General features: G+C 44.5%; 1 protein-coding gene across 1 annotated transcript in view; it reads right to left on the bottom strand.

Moving 5' to 3' along the window:
- Nucleotides 1-15,690, bottom strand: part of SND1 (staphylococcal nuclease and tudor domain containing 1) — a 412,208-nt gene that overhangs the window by 240,718 nt on the left and 155,800 nt on the right. The window contains exon 11 of the mRNA XM_081038319.1: nt 13,214-13,303. Coding sequence (XP_080894445.1) covers nt 13,214-13,303 — 90 coding nt within the window. The remainder of the gene's footprint in view (nt 1-13,213; nt 13,304-15,690) is intronic.

The following is a 15,690-nucleotide window of genomic DNA, read 5'->3' as shown; positions in this document are numbered from 1 at the left end:
ACTGACAGTTTCTTCCCCATCCATGCCTTTCCTTTTCCAAAAACAGCAGGAAGTGACAGTTAACGCAGGCAGAGTTTACAACGTCCCACAGTCTTATCTAGCCTGGGAAATTGTGTGTTCATCCAGGAGGACCCACGCCCAAGAAAAAACTGAAAACATCAAGCAGACGAAGTGGACCGTGTTCAGAGAGAAGCTAATGCTGTGTCGACCCTGGTACTGAACCAACTTTCCTGCTGCTGGGAGGAAGAACAGCAACAAGAAAAAATGACATTTAGCAAATCACTTTTTTCCTCTTAAGGCCAGAAAGGTCCCAGGGATCCGCTGCAACGGCCAAGTCAGACAGTACGGCAGATGGGGAGTGTGTGCCGGAAACGAGAGCTGCGACAAGCTTAGAATTTGGAAGGTGTTCACGTTGAAGGTCTAAACATCTTGGAGGAGGGGGACAGAAAATGGAAGGCAGAGTAATGGGAGGGGAAAGGCAGGTTACAATGAGAGGGAGGAAGAGAGACAACAAGGAGGATAAAGACAGAAGGAAACGAAGGGGGAGTCTGCGTCTGTAGGAAGGGATATAAGAGACTATCAATACCACTTTCACTCTCAGAACAGTGAGAGCAACATAAAAAATCTGCCAGACTTAGTGATCGTATCACCATTGTCCCTTCAGAGCACTATGATTAGGGACCACCAAACCAGAAATACTGAAGAGCGGCAACATGACTCAGCTTTGTCCTTCATCTTCAAAAACTCTCACATGCTGGAACTGCACGCTGCTTTTCTTCTGTGCAGCTGGCACACCATCGGCAATGAGGGCAACTGGTGGGAAATGTGAAAAGGCGCTGGGCCGATGTCAAGGAGTCAATCATGCTGATGGATTTGGTTTCTAAAGCCATTATTTCAAAATTTAGTGAACTGATGAATGATGGAGGGAAGCAAACACCAGCCCTCAAATGGAAGAACATCATTTGAAGATAGACATAGGTCCTAGAAAAGGGAGAAGAGTTTACCTTGCCCCAGTGGTAAGTTGGACTGTAACCCCAACCATACCAATTTAAACATTTCAGATAAAAAGATGTAAAAGATGCTTTGACCACAGCTCAATAACATAAGTACAAGGGGGGAAAGAATGAGTTCACTCTTCCTGGGTTCCCCCTTGGGGAGGGAGGAAGCTAGTGGGTAAAAGATAATTAGAGCACTCCACAGAGGTGGTGGAGATTTATATTCTCGCTCCTGCAACAAACAGGCCATGCACATTCAGGGCTCAGAGTAATTAAAAAGATTCACCCAGTGATCACAGGTGGCGGGGGGGCGAGGGGGGTCTCTCACATTCATATACATCCCTCAAACTGTCATTTTGTCTACCCCGGGTATTCACACTTATTGATATTTAAGAAAACAAATCTTTGGTGTGAAGAGATTAACCTTTCAGGACTGAAAAAAGGTCAAGCAGGTCACTCTGTGCCAACAGAGCAAAGATCTTCACTCCAGGGTTTCGGACAGATCTTTGCAGACTGTTAGTGCACTCCCCTTCCAGATAAGGAAGCTAAGGACTAAAGTGAAAGGACCCATCTGAGGGCATGGAGTCAGATGAAAGACCAGGACCGCAGGCACTCAGATCCCGGGTGCCAGATTTTCTTCACTTCCCCCCCATCCTGTGAGGTGGGGCCAGTGTCAGGGGACAGAAATGGGCCTGTCCCTTTATGGTGGCTCTCCCCAGACTCCACAGACTACCCATTCATCAGTAAATGTGATTACCTCAGAGTCCGATTAGAGATACCGGGATGACTAATTGACCTTTCTGGATTCTTTAGTAAGATCATCTTTTTAGAGGATAGAAAATACATTCCTTTATATTTTACAAATGAACAAAATAAGGCACACAGAGAGAAATGAACGCATTTAAACATTTACAATCTTCAGCTGCGTATCTTCCTGCCTTTGGAGTCACAGAGATGCCTCCACCTCTGTGCCTCTTCAGCAGTGTGGGCTGACACACTGTGGACAACATCTGAGGTGTGCATTTCTATTTCCAGCCTGAGGAAATGAAACACTGCCATACTTTCTGCCCTGCCCAAAAGTTATTCCCAATCCAGGGCTGGCTTCGATGCCCTCCCTGTGCTAGCACAGCCGAAGGAATCCTGGTTGCCAACATACGATGACCATTTTACAAATAAACAGAGGCGTCATGAACACACAGCCCATACACTTCGGATTCTATCTCTCCGCTCTTAAGATTCAACTAGAAAAGTAAAGAAGCCACCCCACCTCTCCAACTGCATGTGGGACCGTGTCATCAAAAAGTGGCCACCTAATAATTTCTAATCGGTATCCAGGTCACTTCTGTGATTTTCTGCCTTCCTTTTTTCCATTCCTTACATTACCTCCCCTTTTCTTTCTTTCTTTCAGTTTTAAACAAAGGAGAGTCGGGGGTTTGCAGGTGACAGAAAGTGCAATGCTTCAGCGCCTGTCTTTTGTCAGTGCTGGGCCACGCATCAGTCTAGCCGGACAGGCTCTGAGGAGCTGGGCCCAGCAGCAACCTGTCAGGCTACCAGTACCCCATGCATTGCAGACATGGCAAAATGGAACAAGTCACTGACTGATTTCCTCCCAATTCATTTGGACTATTATTAAAGAATGGGGACATTATGAACCCCAAGTCAGGGGGCTGGGAACAGAGGGGAGCAGTCGGGATCCATCAAGCGTCTGTCACTTAGAGCTTTAAAATAATAATGAAGGATTCAAGTCCACAAATTTTAATTTATTGCCGACTAGTTGAGTAAATCCCCCTGTCAAATCATTTTTAAGGAGAACAAATTGCAAATGCTGCACATTCTCGATTATGAAAAAAAGACAGACACATCCCCAACCCAGGCCTCTAGCGCTACAAAGCAACTGTTCAGGCTGCCTCACTGAAGACATCTGACGAGGTGTCGACGACAGGAGGCAGGCAGCACGCCACCGCCGGTCAGGTGGAGCAAGAGGTTAATAACCGTAACTCATATACAGAAATTTAAAGAAAACCATGTATTCTAGCTATTCCGAAGGCCTTGTTTTGTGTTTCAGTCAGATAGTGCAATGGCTAAAATCTCATTGAGGTGGGGCTCAAAGTCTACATGAGCACGAGGAGATTGAAGATGCCAGGTGACAAGGAAAACATCTCTGCAGCTTAGAGCTCCAGGATGAGCTCACGACATCCCTTCTCTCTATCCGAATAGCCCGAAGTACTCGTAAGGCCTCTAAGTATAGGACAATCCCAGCTCTTCTGTAAAGACTCACTGGGGATCCTCATCTGACGTCAGAAACGGTGAGCGGAAGCAAAGGTGAGACAGGCTCTTGGCTCTTTCGGGGTAAGGGAGGGAGGCCAGCCCTGGGAAGCTCGCTATTACAGAAATGGGTGCAACAGTCGACGAAAAGGGCCCCAGACTTTACATGGGGAGACAGAAGACAGGATAGCTGGTAAGACTCTTACAGAAAAAAGTGGGAGGGCCAGACGCTGTGAAAGGGCTTGGCAGGTACGTAGAACGGTGCGAAGTTCTTCATGGCATATAATATGGAGGGCGGAATAGGAAGTAAGAATGGAAATGGAAGCATTTCCTTAAATGACATTGGTATTTTATCTACAATGGCCTTTCCTTTCCTTTGCCGTGCCGTGAAGGAGTTAGACGCAGTTCTGCAGGCATCTGGGTGTCAGCACAGCCTGTGAGATGATCGTGACAGGGCATACAAAAAGCAGTTCTGACAGCAATGTGAGCGATGGCACAGACCGGAAGGGCAGGGCAACTCCTAGAGAAAGGCGGAGTTGCAATAACTAAAAGGTGAGATAAGGCGCTCGCAGACTAAAAGTCACCGGAAACACTGAAAAGGGAGATTCGGAAAAGCTAACGGACAGAATCAGGTGAACCTGGGATGGGAAGTGGCTGATCGTACAGTTCAGAACAAGGGGTGAGTGATGACATTATATGTGATCAACACCCAAGGCAGCCATGGCAGTTTGCCTGCCACGAAGACAATCATGTGAAAGCCACAAACTGCATGTTACACAGAACAGAGGGGAGCTATCTACAGGAGTCTGTGGGCGTCCCGTCGTCCGCAGCTGGAAACAGATCTGTAGGCAGAGAAAGCAATTAGGAGTGGAACTATTCGTATGTACAAGTCAGTGCAGTAGATGGAGCCGGCAAGTGCACAACGTCACACAGCAAGTGAGACCTCTCCTTGACGCTGAGAGATGACACTGATGGGTACAATTCACATTAATAAGAATCCAGTACTGCTCAGAGATAACTGTTATATCCCCAGTTATTCAAATCTGTTCTTATTCAACTTCATACATTTTGATGTAATCTTACCTCAGCCTGTAAGCAACTTATGAGAGATATTTTCTTCATATTTCACCTCCAAAAAGTTACCTGACAACCATATGTGCCTTTTCTAAAACATCAGTTCCATTTGAATAGGGGTTTGCAATGCCCATCTCCAAAGCCTATAACAAGGTATGGCACAGAGTAGTTGCTCTAAAAACTTTTGTTAAATGATAAAAACGAATTGATCTCACTAGGCTACCACCTCAGGCCTCCTAACGTATCAGGTGACTGGGCGTGATCAAAGCACTGGGGACTGAGCCCTCGACCTCTGTGTACAGAGGAGGATGACCTGCGCATCAGCTCAGCCCAGCCCAGCCCAAACACTTTTTGAAACCAGAAGAGGTGAGAAGGCAAACTTGCAGGAAAAAAAAAAGTAACTTGTCTAAAAAAGCCAGACTGAAGACAAAACCTGGAATTCCGATAGTTCCAGAAGAACATTCACGCACAGCTCTACACTGCGGGCGGTCTAAGCAGGCAAACATGAGCCTGGGTGCCCAGAACGCACGCTGGTGCTAAGTATTCCTAACGTGGTCTTCGCCACCCTTGAATGGGATGAACCTGATTCATCAACAGCCACTGCCCAAGGAACGATTTCTCCCAGGGTGTGCCGTATTTCAAAATGCTGCTTATTATCCAAGTAGAAGTGAAGGAGGCCCTCTGACTATGCCAACCTTCTTTAGAGGACATCAGCACCCATTCTTTAAGGTACAAATTCAGAAATGGGAACTCGAGCCAAGAGTCAAATAGCCAGATAGACGAAGAAACCAACCTACTTTCCTACTGTACCCCTTCCTGGGGGCTGCTGTAACAAAGTCTACAAACTGATTAATTTCAAACAACAGAAATTTACTCTGATGTTTTGAAGATTCAAGTTTGAAATCAAGGTGTTGGCAAGGCCGTGCTCCCTCTGAAAGCTCCAGGGAAGAATCCTTCCTCTGTTTGTCTGTGGGTCCCGTCCTCTTCTCGTGAGGGCACCAGTCTTTGGGTTTGAGCCCATCCTAATCCAGTATGATCTCATTTTAATGAATTACATCTGTAAAGACCCTATTTCCAAATAAGGTCACATTCAGAGATACCAACAGGACAGGAAATCTGAGGGCACACTATGCAGCCCCCTATACCCTCATCATGAAAACACCAGGAAGACTGTCTAAGCCAGCAGTCCTTGTGGGACAGAATTGCAGCACTTTAGGAAAACCTATACATCTGCCAGAGAAAAGATAACTAGCAAGAAGGCAGCTCCAGGTATTAATAAAGTAACCTGATTCAGAGAAAAACAAAAAACCTCACTGAGATTTTAAACACATTAAAATAAGGACCTCGGAGTTTTTCAGCTTACAACTGTATGACACCAGTTACGAAGATGTGGCCCTAAAATACCACTTCTGTCATCCAACTGTAAAGAGCTGATGGACCTTCCACCTTAGAACCAACGGGCACTTATGCATATACCCTTCTTGTACACACATATTATTTATACCCTTGGGAAAGAAATACTCAAGCAGCCAGAAGTACTGGCCTCACTTTCTAAGCATAACAAAAACAGAGGTCACCCAGAAAGAATCCCTAAAAAGCTGGTGCTTAAAAAACTGAACTCACTACTTCTGAATATGTGTATTTTCTTATTAGAAAAGTTATCTAGACCCTTATAAGAAGATGAAATTACTGGAGAAAAAAACTGCGCACCTCTATACACAGTCTCATGCACACGCTTCTATAATCTAAGATATTCCATACACTGTCATTGAGCCCATGCTGAAAAGAATCTATTCTCTGCAAACCAAGAGGTATAGGAAGTTGAAAGAGTTGCAATGCAGCACATTTTATAGGATTTTGGGTACATACGGGTTATTTTTAAAGTGGAAAAAAAGCGTGTCCTCTCCCTATCCCCAAACACAGCTGAGCTGATTCAGCACAAATCTCCCCCTAAAATAAAATCCCAGTTTGCAAAGAGTAAGCATGGAAAGTTCCAGCCCCAAGGACGACATTTCAGAAACCTAGCTGAAAAGACCAGGAGTGGGTGGCTTAAGACAAGGTGACCACAAATCATGTAATAAATGTTAAGAACTTCCACCAGAAAACTATGAGCAACATGGGAGTCCAGGGAAGAAAGCCATTAATAAGCAAAGTAACATAAGAGCATTACCCAGATATGACAATCTCAAAGATTCTGGAAGCTAATAAATCATTTCCCACAGGTGAGCAAACAGAAGAAATTTCCAGGAATTCAGTTGAATGTTCTAGTTCCTTCCATGTAACTTGGAGATGCTTTCTGAAGAGGATATTACAACATACATCATAAAAATACCACACTTCACTCAAGAGCTATGCGCTCAGCTCAACATTCTGGTATTCTCCAAAGCCGCAGAGGTACTTTTCACAATCCGCGGATTAAAAAAACAAGAACTCATTATCAAAAAGAGCATGTAGGTGGCAGCAGGTAGAAAGCTATCCTGCTGAGAACAACAGAGTTTCCGGAAACTTGCAACTCTACAGTCATTTCTGTTCATTACCTTCACCAGACAAGAGCTAATGAGTCTGGGACTGGTCCCCAACCCAAAGGGTAAAGGGCATATCTAACATGACCCTTGGTCTCCAAGCATCCTGACATTCTCCCCGCATGTCTAAGTAGGAGAAATTTTACTAGAGAAAGGCATGGTCAGAAATTACAAAGCCTTCATCACTCGCCTGATTTGGTGAACATCTTCAGTCATTTATTCAAAAAATTTACAGCCCCCTTGATAGTAACAGCTGGCACCGAGAAGGCAGGGACAGGCAACCTCATATAAACCTGTCAATTTAAATCACGATGCATTCACAACCTTAGGGCCTGTTTTGATCATTAGTGGAAGGGACTTTTCCATAGCGTGAGTGAATCAAATTAATATGAAGTGAAAAATGTGGGGATGACAAAGGAAATGTTTATATAAAACCCAAACGAAAATCCATCAGAGGTAATTAAGAACAAGAATCCCCAGACTGCCAGCTTCGTACTCAATGCCGCTGATTAAGAAACATGCTGCAAAAGACAGAATTTACAAGTGTTTTTAAGGAAAAGGGCAGCCCTAGTAAGTAGCCAGAAGAAGAGTGAAGAAGTGTTTAAGGAAGCACCATGCCCTTGAGGGGCTCTCAGGGGCCGAAGGAAAAACTGCCGCTGGTAGGGACGTCACTGCTGGTACCTTCAGAGATCTGTCCTCACACAGGGGAACAGCACTGAGATTACGCCGCACCCTCTCCCTGGCTCTGGGCCAACACAAAAAAGCAACTTGTCCTTTTCTTTCTCCCAGAAGTCTCATCTACGCCAAGAGATTGAAAAGAAGGGAAAACCAAGCTTCAGCATCGCCTTAGCCGGGGTACCTATGACCTCATGGTGTTTGTGTAACTAGAAGAACATGTAATCTGACACCGCTTTCTCTGAAGAACAATTTGATGAAATGTCACTTCACAGGGACATCTCAAAGACTAATGAGATAATGTCTAGAGGGCTGGAAGCATTCAGGGACCGATCTATGGGGCTATTACTACCTGCGGCTACCTGCAGACGAGGACGACGCAGCGGGACAGCCGGAACCTGGTGCGGGAAGTTATGTGTTCCACACAGAACCGACATTATCCCAAACAGAACCATCGGCTGCCTATCTACACAGGATCCCGCCCACATCACAACAGGGAGGCAGGCCTGGCGAGAAGGTCTCTAATGTAGCACCGCAATGAAAAGCACAGACATTTGGGGAAAATATTTAATTTCTATGAGCTTCAGTTTCTTTGCCTGTAAAAATAGGAATGGCACGTACATCTTGCAGGGTGGAAGTACAAATAAAATAAAGGTAAAAACATTCAGTGATTACCATGAAGAAACTCAGTAAATGACTGCCCTTAACCCCCCGAAGCTGGCTCTGGAATGAGCCTCATCTAAAGGGCCTTAAGAAGTCTGTCTGGTTCACAGTACAAATTGGAAAAGCATGAAAATCATACAGTGGTATTTACCAAATTACAAATGAGCCACATCTTTGAGAGGAAATAAGACTTAACAGTAGTTGGGTTACCAATCTGATTCATAAAACGCATTACCCCAAAATAGAGATAATGTCATTTACATATAACATCGGCCATTTCGGATTGACATGGGAGTCCTGAAATGAAGAGGCATTCTCAGCGTAGTCCTTGCACATATGGCCAACCATAGGCAAATCAGCTGGGTCCTACTTCTCCCTCCCTTTATGTATTCTTATCTGGTCCATAGCCATCAGCCCGATGCCTCCCTTTCCCCCGTAAATTACGTTAGAAATGTACTGAGCACCTACTGTGCACCATAAACTGTGTGTACTAAGCCCTGGAGTGGTGAGCAAAACAGATGTGGGCTCTAATCAGCCTAATACAATAAATCTAACGAGAGAGATATTAGCACAATCTTTCAAGTGCATTATGATGTGAAAATTGATGTACAGATTAAATTATTGGAAGAAGGGTTGTTCAGGGAGAACTTCTCCCAGAAGGTCCCATTGACCTTGAATCCAAAGGATAAGTGAAAGATAAATAGGGGAAGGAAAATGAGGACAAAGAGGGCACCCCAAACAAAAGAAACTGCAAGTGTAAAAGCCCTGAAGTGAGAAGGAGCACAGAAACCGAGGAAAGCCAGACAGGTGGCCAGGAGGTGGGTGAGAAAAGGCGTGAGGGGTTCCATCTGAGAAGCAGACTGGAACCAGGTTATAATGGGCCTTGCTGGCCACAGGGAGCAAGGGGAAGCCAACAGTCTAGGCGAAGGAGGAGCATGATGTCACTGTCATTTGCAAAGCCCCCTTTAGCTTTAATTGCGAGCGCAGAATGAACACGTGTGCAGAATGAATGCAGGGAAAACCATTCAAAAGGCTACAGGAGGCCTGGTGAGAGGAAATGTAAGACAAGGCAGCAGCAATGTGATGAAAGGAATAGGAAACATTCCTGCATATACCCAGCAGAAGGTGGTGAGAGAGATGGGAATGTGAGGGGCAAAGGGAGAGGGGGTGTCAAATATGTCTCCTAAGCAAAGGATAGTGGTATGCCTCCCAGAACAGTAAGGAGACCAGATTTTCTGACAGAGTATCATGAGTTCACTTCTGAACATGCTGGATTTATAAGTCTGGCACACATGGAGATCTCATTCCCATCCATCCCAAAAAGCTCCATGCGCCCATCCAGTATGGATCTCAGGAAAGATAGGTTTTGAAACGAGAACAACAATCTACAGCAAGATGAATTTGAAATAACTTCCTAAATTATTTATAGTCCTATAATTTCCCAAATGTCCACATTTATCAAGAAAAATGCCCAATTTTAAGTGCCTAAAGAGTCAGCCTCGTTCACAGGACAAGTTTCAATGGCATGAAAACCATACAAGTTCAGCTATTTACAAATAAGCCTCATTCCCAAATTTTGCTTATGCAATAAAAACAGTGGTTAAAAAAGAAAAATTAAGGAGTAGAGATGTATTTTGGGCAGAGGTTGCTGGAGAGAGGAGAGCCAGAGCAGAAGCTTCAGAGCTCTGTGGCGTCAGGCAATTTCATGGCTTCCACCATTTTGGACCCTTCAATTGTCTAAACCAGGTCTGACTTTGACCACAGTGGTTCCCATGGTGATAACTGCAATAATTCATTTGTAAATGCTGTATTACACAGTTTAGAAATACTGAAATTCTACTTTCGAGATTCTGAGATAGTTGGGGAAAATTCCCAGTGAAGATCCCAGTTATTATTACCTTACTCCACAGAATAAGAAAAATGACAAGTACCCAAATTTGCTTTCCATGGGATGACTCCTCTAAGCATTAAGAAAATATTACGTCCACACAGAAAGAAACCGCTCCTGCTGTAAGAAGAGAACTGCAGCCCTGTTTTGTTTTGTTCTGTTTTTAGGAAGGCATCAATCTCACCATCTTATATACACCTAGGATATCATTCTGGAAAACTAAGAGATGTTAAAATTACCATGGATTCCATTTCTACACTGTACTAGGGCCATGAAGAACCCAGAAGAAATTAGCAAAACAGTTCTTCACCATGCATATTCCTTAGTCAAGGTTTTAGTGAAAGCACAGATGGCAGATGGTAAACAGGGGGTGGGAGGGCGTCCCACCAGGCAGTATAGCAGTTCCAACAGCTTCTGAAACACTTCCAGGACACACTCATATCCTACCTCTCCTTCAAACCAGAGAAAACACACACTCACACACTCTAGCACAAGCAGATACTCATTTTGTGGCAGCTAGAACCCTGAGGCCATATCTAACTAAGTACCACTTATCTGTAAAATGGGTTGATGCCAAATCAGTTGCACACTGATTCACATCTCTTGACCCCAGGGCCAGTAAAAATATCCTAAGTAAAAAAAGTAAAGGTATGCTGGATTCTATATGAAAGCGAAAGCAGCATTATAAAACAAAACAAAACACATCTCACTGGCATCTAGAAGGACTAGCATCATCCCAGATTCTCATAACAACGCCATAAGAGAGGAAAGGCAAATTTCACAAGTGAGAAAACCAAGGCTCAGGGAAGTGCGTAGTTACTCCAATTAAGGCATTTAGCCAGAATTAGATCTTGGGAGTGAATCAAAGTGAATTTCCATGACTGAAATGCAGGCCATTGAATCTAACACAGTGCCTTAGCCGTTTACCTTCAACCTTACCTCTCTGCATTCCAGAAACTACTCAAAATTGTCATATTATAGACTCTAGGATGGTCAAATGATAGTCTGGACGGAACAGACGATTTTACCTCCATTATTTAGCTCAAGCTGTGTCACGCTGCCCTCATTGGCTGTCGTGCATACAGGCACACAGGCTCCTTCTCGGTGCCTCGTAAGCGCCACGTGCCGTGCCCAGCAGCTGCAGTGGTCTGAAGGGAACGGGCAAGGATGTGAGGAGACATGCTAGCCTCCCCGGAGGCGATGACCGCCCTGCCTGCCCCCAGCCTCCAGAGCACATGAGTATTTGCTGTCGCCAACGGATGGGCCCAGAAGACAGCCAAGTGGTTTCAGGTGGTGAGTCAGGAAAAGCAGTTTGTGTCAGGAATGTTCCAGCTCAGCAGAGCTGAGCTGCCTCCTAGTCCCTACGCAGGGATACAGTATTCATCATTTATACAATGTCACCATGGGGGACAAAACTTGGGCTCCGCACAAATACAATCCAATCAGCTCTGAGGCAGAGGAATCAGTAAACAAGGCTTCTCCCACCAAGAAGGAACCTAACTGCTTAAGAACTGCCACCATATCTGACACTTGAGGTCAGTCCTGTTATCCGGAGACGGAGGACTTTCCAACGGCCTGGGGTTTGAGAGCAGAACCCTGGGCTCACCTCGTACGGCCAACCAGCAGCTGCTGCAATAAACTGTGGTCTACGCTCCCTGAGATGAAAGCGAATGAGGGAAGGGCAATCTTCAAATAAACCAGGTGGATGCTGTAACATGCCACACAACTGGCTGCTCGTGAATCAAATATGCGCTGCCACTCTTTTCAATGTGATTTTGGATGGACTTCAATACAAATCCACATGTGTGAAGGAATTCTTTATTTGTCTCTATGCAATTGTTCATGAGCCAGTAAATAAGTGATACGGTATCAAGTTGGTGAAATAGAGATGTTGGACATTAGATCAGATAACAGGAGACCCAGACATTGAAAAAAGGCTTAAAGCCATCATTCGCACTACACTTCATGAATGAATACAGCATTCTGTCAGGGTTTTTACGATGACAAATGAGCCTGTTCTTTGAAGGAACCTGAGGAGATTTAATACTCGTTTCAGGAAATCCAGTTTGATTTCTCTATCTCAAAATTAGCAATTTCACCTTATGCCCAACTTCAAAATCGCTGGCTATAATTTATCATCCCAGTGACTATGGTACATAATAAAATTGGTTATATTTATATTTATTATACACTGCTTGGCACTAGTTCAAAAGCCAGAGCCTTAGCAAACTGGCCACATCGCCAATAGTTTAAAAATCTGCATTTAGGTGAAGAATGCCGAATATGCCTTTGAGGTGTTAAGGCCACGTATAGAGTAAATATGGCGTACCTTTCTGAAGATACAATAAAAAATGGCCCAAAACATTGGCCCACTGAATCAAGGTAAGGAAAAGATGACCAAAGTCCCTGCCTGAACAGATTTCCCTTAATCACCAAAGGAAATATCCATTTATTTCCTTTGATTATCTCGGACACAAAGACCTGCCCGGGATACTTGGCGTGGGGCGGCCAGGGAAGCTCATAGCAGCTTTCCTACACGGCAGGTCCTGCAGCTGCTCATAGAATATTCTGATCTACCAACACAAGGAAAGGCACCGAGAGTCCTTGAGCCGCTGCGCTGGCCTGAAAGCCAGTGAGCTTCCAGCAGGATCCCCGGAACAGCCAGGACACCACCTTTCCCTCCGTGCCAGTGCATGCTCTATACCAGGGGAGCCCCTCGTATCCTCCACAGCCAACCTATCCCTCAGAAGTCGGGGAGGCAGAAACAGCGCTCATCTTCCCGCACCAGCAAATCCCACTGCACCGACATTTAGTGGAGGTGGCCTGGGCGAACAAGAGAGCCAAGTGGTGGAGCTCAGGGCAATCTGCAGTTATTAAAACTGGAACGGAGCCTGGACCCTGGAGAGAGCCTGTCGGGAGGGCGCTGGCAATCGCACTGCGGTCAGGGCCCCAATTTTAAACCTCTCCCACGGGACACCACTTCCTGATCTACAGGCACGCAGCCCTACACAGCAAAGTCATTCCATTTGACGTGGTGGAGGAGTGTCATCTGCTGGTCTGACATTCCATCGCAAGGGCCCAGCCTAAAATAATCCCCACCCACTTGCGAATATGTTTCTGTCACCACTTACCTTTTTCCCAATAAGCTTCTTTCGAAGAAATTCCCGGGCTTCAAACATGTAGGGAATGTCATACAGGGGGCGTAGTTTCTTGTTCTTATCCTAAAAACAAAATAAAACAGCACATGAGGAATGGGGGTGAAAAAACAAAACCTACCCATGAACACAGCCAATAACAGCACAAGATAATAGAATGCATTGAAATAGGCTCCGTACCTGCCGGTATCACAAAAATTAAATACGTGCCAGATATATGGTAAATTATTAATATTTGGATGAAATGCTTTACAAGGAATAAGATTATCTTTTTCACGTGACAGGCTCAAAAATAAGCAATGGAATGCAATAATCCAAACTGGAAACATCAATGCTCATCAATACTGTGGTACAGAAGAAACTCAGGAGGAACAGGGCCCTTCAAATATTTATAGATAAACTATAAATCTAATTCTACTATTAGGTAAGCCTTTAGTAAGCACCTACCAACTATTGGCCACACACAAAGCACTCTGTAAATATACATTATAATCATAGATTCAAAATTCTTATAACTTAACAGAATAGAAGAAAGCCTACAGATACGAAATAGCAACACAAAACCATTTTGAATACATGCTAAATTGTGTGATACACACTAGGCACTAAGTGCCGTAAGAATTCAGGAAAGTGGAAGGAAAGAAGTGATCAGGAAAGGTTTCATTGACAAGGTGAGACTTCACGTGAGCTTGCAGAATAGGAAAAAACTAGGAAGAAAATCAGAGTTGAAAAAAAAAAAAGAACAACAAAACAAGAGGCAGGAATAAATGGCATTTCAACATACACACGCAAATATAAACACACACAATACATCATCACCTCATGGGCCCAGAATAGGTTGCTGCTCTGAGCAGTGTGACTGAGAATATGGAAGAGGGTGTAGATGAAGGTGACGGACCCGGGAATGGATAGGAACTTAAGAGATACAAGAACCACGGTTAAGACATGAATTAACCGGAAGTGACATGGAAATGGATGACAGGCGGAATATAAGAGGATTGCAATATTCTAGGTCATGGTGGCAGGCGTCCGAAGTCAAGGAGGTTGGCCTTTAACTGCGAGTGTGGAGGCGTAGAGCCCAGACTGGCTAGATCGGTTGGGAGAATCACATACTGCGTCTCTCCCACCAGCTCCCAAGTCCCATGAGAACAGAGATCCTACCCATTTCTGTTGTTTTCTGTGACCCCAAGTACAGTACCTCCCTCTAGAACATATTCAGTAAATACTTGGATGAACTAATGACAACAGAAATATGCAGAATGATACACAACGACCTGGTATGCTACAAGAACAGAACTACATGTACAGACTCGGGAATGAATCTCCAGGACCCAGATAGTCGTTGAAAAAAATTCAATGAAAGAAGAGCCGCCAGGACTACGTGCAAACGGAGCTGCAGACTGCTGCTCCCCAGGGCTGTGGTTAGCCCACCCTGGCTCTGCCATCTGTTGTTACACGTCGGACAGAACAAGGTATCTCTGTGCAATCCACTCTTTTTTCAAAGAAGTATGTAAATCAGTTGTTTTCTTAAATAGCCAACCACTCTCAAATAAGGAACCTTTCTCATTTTGATGCTCCATATTTAAAACTAATCCTAATGAAAATGTTGAGGTCAAGGGAATTGAAATACCAAATGTTTCTTCCTGGACCCTGACTGAGCCTCGGTGTCCAGGACGTGTCCTTTAAACACTTCAATTCATTGGCACCACCAAGATAACTTGTAAATCTCTTATCAGAATGTAGATAATTGTTTGAGCTTCACTGTCAACATCCAACTGTCTCTTACTTCCTCTGGTTTAAAAAAAATAAAAGGCAGCAGCGTCATTCCAGTGCCCTTCTAGGAAATTAAGGCACCTTCAGAAACGGAGGTGAGTCTCTAGGTAGTCCTTCTCGCAGATGATGTGTGGTGACCCACATACTCTGAACAGGAACCGATGGGATGACCAAGCTCTGATCAAGGTCCACAGCTGTCGTGATCACTGTCTAATAAGTAAGGTGTGGTCCTAAACATGAAAATCTTTACTAATACGACACTGAAGTTTTCTTATAGGAAATAACAAGTACAATGGGGCAGTGTAGAGTTGCCTGGCTAGAGGGTACAGGACTATGGGTATGTTATAAACTTCCAGGCAGCCAAATGAAAATAGTGGCTCACTACTGAGGTGCGAAGTTTAATTAAAAAATCTGGTGACTGCTGCTGCCGAGGACCATCTAATAGAAAGGCACGGATCTTGAATATGTGAAGCAGCGCATCAAACCTTAACAACACTGTGTGACAAGTTTCAACTTGTTCAGTGCGGTCAGTCGGGTGTGAGCGACAGTTGAGAGAAGGTGTGTTTGAAAGAGCGCGTAAATCATGGATCACGAATAATGCATTAACACGAAACGGGAAAACGGTTTCGTCCTCCATCATCATCCTCTACGTCACACACCACTTCTGGCATACGGCAATT

The sequence above is a fragment of the Rhinolophus hipposideros genome (genome assembly GCF_964194185.1).
Source record: "Rhinolophus hipposideros genome assembly, chromosome: 25".
In the NCBI taxonomy this organism is placed as follows: Eukaryota; Metazoa; Chordata; class Mammalia; order Chiroptera; family Rhinolophidae; genus Rhinolophus; species Rhinolophus hipposideros.
This window is presented reverse-complemented; position numbering and strand designations above follow the sequence as displayed.